This window comes from Helianthus annuus, chromosome 17, assembly GCF_002127325.2.
Source record: "Helianthus annuus cultivar XRQ/B chromosome 17, HanXRQr2.0-SUNRISE, whole genome shotgun sequence".
Classification (NCBI taxonomy): Eukaryota; Viridiplantae; Streptophyta; class Magnoliopsida; order Asterales; family Asteraceae; genus Helianthus; species Helianthus annuus.
The window spans coordinates 29,809,321-29,819,066 of NC_035449.2; the positions used below are offsets into that span (position 1 = coordinate 29,809,321).

Here is a 9,746-nt window from a genome sequence, read left to right on the forward strand (position 1 = left end):
GTAACATTTACGTGCTATAATATAACAACAATCAACACAAGATAAGATGAAAGTTATAACTTAAATACTTAAAAGAGATTGTTAAAGGAAGTAGAGAAATGTATAAATATGCACAAAAGATAAAATGAATGTTATAACTTAAATACTTAAATAAGATTGTAAAAGGAAGTAGAGAAATCTATAAATATGAAAGTGTATACAAAGATACATGTTCTCATATACATTAAGGTGGTATTTAGACTACAAAAAACGTAACTATGGTAGACAACTTTAACTATTTGGTATACAAGCAGTAGAGTACAATACATTTATCCATAAGTTTGACAAAGAGTTCATCTACTGGCGACATAATATATAATTCATAATTCATAACAAAATCAATTTTTTTTTTGAAAGTATACTTTTATTCACAAACCAACCCTCAACGACGAGAGAGGCTGAAACAACAAACCACAACGAGACAACTTACATAATTTCGAATTTCGAAAGAGCATCAATCGCTCCAATCTAAGTTCCTATTCTTAGACCTATTTCGATACCACAAAAAGCCTAAAACCTTCACCTCTTGGACAATATCGGAGACCGACATCTCTTTCCCATTAAATTTATATATCAACTAAATCATAATCACACAATATTATTTATTTAAACTTTAGTAAATTTAATCATATAATATTAACACTAGATATTTTCTTATAATAAACAATTTAACTTCGTAACAAAAATTGATGTAAATTAACACGAAATCAATGCACTACAAACGAAAACAACCAAAGTCTTTGATCCAAAATCCAAACAAAGACGCAACATATCCGCTTCCTTTCTCAAAGTTACACAAATCCATTTTTCAGATCTCAAATTGATGCAGTTACCGCCCTAAACCACCTGATTCTCCGCCGAACCAGCCGGAGAAAATGGCGGAATCCTCAAATCGGAGGCACAAATTCAACCACAATTCACCACCGGCCGACGAAATCACCGGAGAAATGACTCTCGACCGCCTGTCCTCAGAAGTCCTCGCCACAATCATGACAAAACTCGATGTCTCTTCGATCTGCGCCATAACTCTAACTTGCAAAAGTTTTCGCATATGCGCTCAAGACATCTTCAAATTCATCCCTAATTTTCACCTTCTGGTAATCAATTTATACGTTTCGACGATTCAATACTTCAATGCATCTTCAGTTGCATTAATTTGTGAAATAACTGCTGTTAACCGTCTATATAAAAGGAATTTACAGCATTAATGTTGTTATTAATGTGACTGTACAGGAAATTGCTGCTCCGATTGATCGGTTACGGCGATTGTTGTTACCGAACGCTTCGTTGCGGAGTTTGAAGCTTGATTGCAGGAGGTTGAATGAATCTTCGATTGATTGTATTCTTCAGCCTGGATTGGTTGAACTGACGCTACGGAATTGTTATAAGTTTAGCGGGAAGCTGCTTTCTGAAGTTGGAGCACGGTGCAAAGACCTAAGGTTGTTGTCTATTTTGTTATGATATTATGGCTTGTCTTTTGTGTGTAGATAATTCTGATTGTATAGAAATTAGGGTTTTTGCATTCAAGGTTACATGTTTTTAGGCATGTTCAAGTATCTATAATTGTGTTATATCTTTCCTTTGTGGAAGAGGATAAATATTGTTTGAGACATTTTTTGTGAAAATTCTAGAAGAATTTGGTTAGGCGTGTTTTCGGGCCAATGGTTCGGTATTGAACTATTGGTCCTCTCATTTTTGGTTGATTCCTTTACATGTAACCTGAATAGGTAGTGATTAGGTTTTCCACTTTGTTGATGTTAGAAATTTTGACTTTCTATTATGGCTTGTTTCTGTTGATTTCTAGTTTAAATATGAAAACGGGGTCCTAAAGAGGTTAATCCATGACAGAAAGAGAAGTTCTAACTTTTAAGGAGGATCAGTAAACTTGTTTTCATTTTTCAGTTGACAAATGAACTTTGTATAATTTATTTTTAATAGATCAGTTTGTAAAAAAATCCAAAATTAATTTAGAACTGTAAAATTAATCTGTTTGGCTTTTAAAGTAATTTCCACCTCTACTGTTACTTGGAGTATGGTTCCATAAGTGTTTCTGGAGAGAGAGTTTAAAATGAGAAAAATATGTTACTGATGGAATTATATCTTTTATCATAAGGTTAACTGCGCTGTTAGGTGATTAGATGTGTTACTAGCTAATTGCTATGTCGCTTCTTTACGAGCCTGACTTTTATTGTGGCACCTTTTAATGAAATTAATCTATTATATTCGTGCACAGGGCAGGCTGACAATTACCTGTTTTCTTATGCTTTTGGTTTCACAGTCTCTAAGCTTTCATTTTTATACCATATGCTAGATCCTCGAGAATCCGAACATGTGTAATGATGAATCTGTTAAGTATACACAATTAATTAGCAGCATTAATTACATTTCTCCAGGTCTCTCTATGTGAGTTCTGTAGCTGATAATCGAGCACATATACATGATGTCTGTGACCTTGAGGAGTTACTCCGGGGTTGCACTCAATTGGAAGTAAGGTTTCATTACTCATTACTTGTTAGAATGGTTGCATTTCGTGATAACATAACGGGCCTTAATAAGTGTTTGCTTTTTACTAAGTTAATAAGGGGTCTCTTTTTTCTTTTTTTTCATTAGAGGTAGTGTTTGGTGTTTAAACTACTACTTGCTAGTACCTTGTGTGACACAGCACTAGAAGGTGATAATCTGTGTTGATAAAGCCATGTGGTGGCCTCTCCGTTGCACCACACACTGACATCAACTACATAACCACTAGAGCATAGAGTAGAGCTGCAGAGCATCATATGCAGATTTGTCTTTTAAGTAATTGCTGCTTATAATGGAATCAGAAAAATAATTCTAAATTGACCATTTCTAGCTTTTAATTTTGAAAAATCCTATATGATAATTATGTTTCAAAAAAAGAAAGAAAACCTTTTGTTGAGCACTGACACGTCACAAATTATCTGTTAGGGGAAAAATTGAAGCTAAACAAGTGTAGATAATAAGGATAGTTTAGTCAACTCGCGTTTCATCTTTTTATGCGGTAAACGTTTCCCATAGCGTGTAAGTTAGCATCGTCACAACAGATACTGGTGGTGTATATAATGTAGGATTACTTCATCGGGACACACTATATACAGACAGGCTCCCTATATCTATTTATGCATGCGTACTTGATTTTATAAGTAGAAGAGAACACAAGAGAGTTTTACTTGTCGTTTTATATATTATTAACGAGTTCATCAGAATTTGTGAATACTGACACTTATTCACTACCCTTTAATTTAATAATTTTTTTAAAACCTTATTTTGTTACTCAGGAACTTGTCTTAATGTTTGATGCCTCAATATTCCGTCGCCCCGATTTTGCTCGTGTCTGGACATTGGCTTCTACTAAACTCATTTATCTTCAAATCGGGTACATAACCCAACTAATGGTCATAGAGCTGCTTAGCCCAACCGTAGCACCAAATCAATCACCCAATCACATCCTGCCACATGTATTTCCAAATATTCACAAACTTTGCCTTTCAGTAGACTACATTTCCAACACCATGGTCAACATAATCTCAAACACACTCATCCATTTAACCCATTTAGACCTTCGAGATCAGCCCGTCATTGAACCCGGGCTTGCATTTGACCTTACAGACGAAGGTCTTCAGTTGATTAACCAACATGGAAGATTAAAACACCTTTCCCTTATTCGTAGCCAAGAGTTTAATCCAACGTTCTTCAGAAGAGTTACGGATCAGGGCATTCTTTTTATGGCTGACCGATGTACAAATATGGAAAGCATATGTCTTGCCGGATTTTGCCAGGTCACAGATACTGGTTTCAAAACTCTTCTTCATGCCTGCACTAACTTATATAAATTGAACATTTTTAACGGGACCCGAATGACCGATCTCGTATTCCATGACATGTATGCTACTTCACTTGCTTTAACTTTTGTAAGCTTAAGATGCTGCAACCTGTTAACAAACTCCGCTGTCCTACAATTAGCACTAAATATGGATCTCACCGTGCTTGATTTTAGAGATTCGAGAAATATCGGTGATAAAGCACTTCAAGCTGTTAGCAAACTTCCAAAACTGAGGACTTTGCTGTTAGATGGAACCGATGTAACCGATTTGGGTTTGTCATATTTACAGAGGGGTGCGGAAAGCAGTCTTGTAAAGTTATCCATTAGGGGGTGTAAGAGGTTAACATGCAAGTGTGTTTCTTCTATTTTTAACGGTGGGTCAAATCGAGAACTAAGAGAATTGGATTTGTCTAATCTACCTAATCTCACAAATGGCGGTGTGCTTTTTCTTGCAAAGAATCGAATTCCGCTTGTTGATCTTCGAATGAGACAATGCCCTCTTATCGGTGACACGTCGGTGATGGCGTTAGCGTCAATGACGATGGCTGATGGTGACAGGTGGCATGGTAGTAGTTTGAGATCATTGGATTTATACAACTGTGGTGGGATCTCTAAACTTGCTTTTCAATGGTTAAAGAAACCGTATTTCCCTGGGTTGAGGTGGTTGGGAGTAGCAGCTTCTCTACATCATGAGTTAGTTGACTCATTAGCGATAAATAGACCGTTTTTGAACTTGATGACTCGTGGGGAAGAGCTCGGAACTGATAAATGGGATAACTTGGATGATATCTACATGCATGATTACGAGGAAGTTGATGAACTCGAGCAATGGATATTTCAAGAAGATGAAAACATGACTGACGATGATGATGATGATAACGACAATGATAACGATGTGGATGATGATGTGGAAGCTGGAAATGAAGAGTAGAAATGAATGCCATTTCTTCTTGTATGAGGTAAGAATCTTTAAACTCTTTCCTTGTTTGTGTTATGATAAGTAGGGTGTAATGTAGGAAATTGTCAACCTGTGTTGTAATCTTGTGTTTGCTAGAACTTGTTAAACAATGTCAGTTAATAGTTATTCTCTTATTTTATAAATAATTACAACATATTACCATTATCATTAGTAAAAACTATACTACTGCAATTATAACTTATTTCGTAGTAAAATGATTATAGATTGAACCATCTAAATACGGTGTGATTTTTTTTTTTTTTTTTTTTTTTTTGCTCATTTCGTTTTCAATCAAACTTTAATCATACCCTATCATTATTATAACTCAGATCAACTTACCTACACTCCAATTGAGAAAAATTACCATTCTTGGTTGTTCTTATGATCTAATTGAAAAATAAGCATTGGAAACCTATGTAGCCATTTAACTTGATAAGTTGATATTTACCGTTGCTCTTTTCAGATATTTAAATAAGGGGTAACTTTGTAGAATAGTAACCAAGTTTTAAAAGTGTTCCAATTAGGTCACTCAAGTTTCAAAAGTGTTTCAATCAGGTCACTCAACATCCATTTTTTTATTAAAATTAAGGGTTTTTTCATCCGATTCATAGGTAACCGTGGTGATGTGGATTTTTGTTTCTTTTTTCTCTTTTATTTGATGGTAACATCGAGCAATAACGTGGATTTTAACTTGTTTTTTTAATTTTTAATGTAATGAAAGTGTTTTTATTTTTAATAAATATAATTTCTTATATTATAATAATCCGACCCTAGCATCTTATGCTCCATTTTTCTTTTGACACATGGAAAAAAAGACATGGCTCAATTTGAATGTTAAGTTATCTAATTGAGACAAAAACGATACGAGTGACCTAATCAGAACACTTTTGAAATCTGGTTACTATTCTGTGACATATTCCCTTTAAATAAATAGTTGATGTTTTTGGGATGTAAATTAATGTCTAAATCATAGTCTAATACTATTCTTCAAGTCGTGTGCTTTGTATCTTTAAAGCAATTTTGCTTCAATATGTTAATCAAAGGTTATGCGTAGAGTTTTGAGATGCCCTAAAATACAATCAAACGAATTCGTCCGTACTCATACGCTTATAGAATCCCAACATTAACTAGTTTACAAGGGAAAACCTTTTGTGGTTATTATTTCGTTAGTTAATTGGTATGTTTAATGATAGCCTTGTCAAGATATTGATATTGATATTTGTATCGGGTCAATCATAATTTCTTTTCCTAATAATTATATGGATGTTTTTATAGAAAGAGCTTTTAAAAATACAAATTAAAGGACTGTTCCAACCAAAGTTGAAAGCTCCAATTCGGTAGTTGTCAATGAAAAAAGTTGGAAGCCTAAAGTTGCACTCTCATGTTTCTATATTATAGATAAAATAAAAATATATCGGGAGAAGTTTTTTAGTATATGCTCGTCAAAACTTGAATGATGTCATACTAACCCAAAAATATAATAGGCGACTCTCTACCACTATACAAACTAAATATTCAAAAAGTGGCCGGACTCTAAGTAACCACGATTAGGCCTTTGAACAACTTGGAGATCTGAACATGCACACTAAACAAACCGTTAGGTTCGTCGCAGAGGTGAAAGAGCCACTCTGCGACCACTCCCGGCGTGAGGATAAGTATTTGCTAGAGGGAGAAAGTAGAGAGAGGGTGTAAGGGCCCCGGCGTGAGGATAAGTATTTGCTAGAGGGAGAAAGTAGAGAGAGGGAGTAAGGACGAAGGTTCAGAAAATCGTACTTGTAGTGTACTTGGTGGAGGTATTTATACTAGTTGACTTTGATGACGTCATTCGGCAGAGTAGCTTTTGGATGTGCGTCCATTATTGTGGTAAGGAGGACGGCCCTTAAGATGTACGTTCCTTTTGTTATGGTCCGGCCTCTTGAGTGAGGTCCGGACTGTGACAACCGGTAATTAACGGCTTTTAATTACACGATTAACAAACGTTTAAGGCGATAATAAGTAGTGTTTAAGGCATAAATTAACTTAATTAGGCTCTTGGAATGCCTATGAACGCTTAACTGACTTTACAGTACGTATATGATGATTTTCGGGAAATCTTCTAAGCGTTAAACGAAAACGAACTGACACCGTACAAAATACTGACAGCATCGACAAATATGAAATTTATACATATAATTTAAACCTATAGATTTCGTTTTGTTAAATTTTCATGCTTTCGAATGTCACAAAACGCAAACGTAAACGAAAACGCGGAAACAGTAACGCACCGGCAATCAACGATGAAACGGAAGCATCAGACGCGTGTATTACTTTCAAAAACGAAGTTTTACGATATATTTAGCTTCGTAATTAAATTTTAGTGTTCGTAGTTTAAATCGAATCAAAAAACGGATTGAAACGGCGAACGACGCAATTTTTCGTGATTTTACCGTTAACGACGAGCGAACGCGCAAACGGCATCTACCGGCACTATTTTACATGTTTTAAATCTAAAATTTTAGTCACAATGTTACGGTGAATTCGGGTTTTGATAACGGGTCTCGTGGGAATTACGGGTCACATAAACACGGGGATTGGGCTTGTGGGCCTTGGGCCCAAGCCCAAAGCCCACTACCCAAAAACCCTAGTATATATTTGTAGTTATAACCTTATCTTTTATTTGAAAACCACAAAACCAAAACACGCACACAATCTGCTCTCTTTCTCCTACAAGTTGAAGAAACCCTAATTTTTCTAACTCCTCTACTCAAACACAACATAGATATCATGTCTGCTTTTCGTGTTCCTTCTCTTCTGCGAACCAACCAACGAAAAAGCTCCGGTCGAGCTCCGGCCACCTGCTTGTTACCATTATCCGACACGCAAACACAACCCAGCGACACCCTCCCATGGCCGACACCCCTATTCCCTCTCTCTCGATCTCTGATTTCGACGACCAGAGTCGACGCCCCTGCGGCGGTGGTGGCAATGTGGATCGAGGATGATGATGACGACGGTGGAGGTGGTGGCGCCGCCGTGAGAGGCGGCGGTTGTAGCATTTCGGACCAAGTTTTCCGATGATCCTTTCGGTAAACCTCTCCCCTCTGTTTATATCTTTTATTCTCTCTCTCTTTTTTTTTTTTTTTTTTTGTGAAGATGATGTCGTTTTGTTTACCGAGGGTTGAAGATGATTGATGATGACGGTGATGTTAAGCTGAAGATGATGATCTGTTTCGGTTCAGATTTCGTGGCTCAGCCGGTTCGAGTTTTGGTTCGGTGTCAGAGCACACTGGATTTCAGTTCAAGGTCATTCAAGTGTCGGGTCAAGTCTCGTTTCGGTTCAAGAGGTGAACTCGGCTCAGCTTCAGATTTGGTGGTGTTTCGGGTTATGCTTGGTTTAGTCAAAGATGGTCAACGAAAGTCAACTGGTCAAACCCCAGTCAATGGGCGGTCAACAGGAGTCAACGAAAGACCCGGTAAAGTTGTTAGCGTAGCGAGTTAGTCTACGTTAGATTTTATTTAGTTTACGCGACCGAGCTCGACCCTACTCGACTAAGTATTAGTTTGCATTTCGATATACTTTGACGAAAACTTTATATAGACTGTGAAGAAACAGTGATCTAATTAGAGAGTTAATTAGATTGGTTTATGTTCCTTTCATGTTGGTTAATCTTCTTAAAGATATTTAAGCTCCGACTTGGTGATCTAACCTGCAAAACAGAACACCGTTACTCGTTAAGAGGGGAATGTGGGGGTTTCCCTCTTAACCAGGCTCCGGCGTGAGAATAAGCGACTGCTTTGAGAGTAATTAAGTGTAAAGAGTGAGAGCCAAGGGAATAGAATGTTTAACCTGTGGAATAAGGTCTCTATTTATAGCCGGAGAGGTGTGAGGGGTTATGGGCTGATGGGCCTTGGGCCAGAAGCGGACAACAAAACGGATATGCTCTTTGTCTCACTGGCGTTGACCGCTTAGTGGCTTCTAGATGCTCGTCGGTGCTGGCGCACCTTGATTGGAGCCACGTGTCATTATTGTCGGCCTTGTTGTCCTTCTGTCATCAGCAGACGAGTGGAGATCGTGGGACAGTTGTCTCCGTCCTCTGATTGGTGCCACGTAAGCGTCCTTGTGTACTTCTCGTCAGGCAATCGTGGCGCACGATTGACCAGAGCCTGCTAGACGCTAATTGGCTCCTTTTACTGCCACTTGTACCTTATGTACCACTGTAGGTAGCCGCGCGCTTCCCTACCGAGTGGCTCATTTCTTCCATTGTTTTATGCTAAGTGCTGATATCTGGGTTTGTTGTGTGCATTCCTTCGCGCGGGATAATCGTAGTGCGATGTAGGTCGCGCGAGGTTGTTGTTAACAAGTTGTTGTGTTAAGGAGTATGGTCTCACGCGCAACCTGATCTGAGGTTTGCGCGACTTTTTGGGACCATACCCCTTCAAGTCCCCCCAGTCCAGTGCTGCACCATGCGCAACGCAAGTGGTTGGAGCTCTGGACTTAATAAAAAATAAGAGAAGGGGAAATGGTTCTTTTGATCCTGACTTGTATGGCGGGCGTTGAAAACTGTCGTTTTCAATGCGCAGGTACTAGGCAGGTGTCGAGTGATTTCTTGTTTGGCCTTTTAGGCGCGCGAGGTTATAGTAGTTTACGTATATCTGGCGCGACTCATGTGACTTCTGCATGAAGTTACTTGCACGTTTTATGGCGGGAAACTTCGAAATTTGAACTTCTGACAGGTTGGTGAGATAAGTCGCTGAGGGCGACGTTTGAGTTGACCCCTGGCACGGGTGTCATCATGCCGCCTGCGGCGGTTGCACTTCATGTCAGGAGAGTGAGGCCCACGCGCGCGTGGTAACCGTCACCCCTGGTTTTCCGCTTGACGTGGCAACCTCCTGTTGGTTAGCCTAGCGGCGAATGCGACACGGTTACCC

At 38.3% G+C, this 9,746-nt stretch overlaps 1 protein-coding gene across 2 annotated transcripts; it reads left to right on the forward strand.

The window, feature by feature from the left end:
• The first annotated feature begins 730 nt into the window (after nt 1–730).
• Nucleotides 731–4,992, forward strand: LOC110926466 (F-box/LRR-repeat protein 10). Of its 2 annotated transcripts, XM_022170227.2 has the most exons (4): nt 731–1,136; nt 1,273–1,478; nt 2,433–2,526; nt 3,336–4,992. In XM_022170227.2, exons 1-4 carry the CDS (start codon nt 915–917, stop codon nt 4,809–4,811), a joined length of 1,998 nt encoding a protein of 665 aa, XP_022025919.1. In that variant the 5' UTR covers nt 731–914; the 3' UTR covers nt 4,812–4,992. The 2 variants fall into 2 exon arrangements, with proteins under 2 accessions (XP_022025919.1, XP_022025920.1); XM_022170228.2 differs by lacking the exons at nt 731–1,136; nt 2,433–2,526 and having other exon boundaries at nt 1,341–1,478.
• Nucleotides 4,993–9,746: the final 4,754 nt, after the last annotated feature.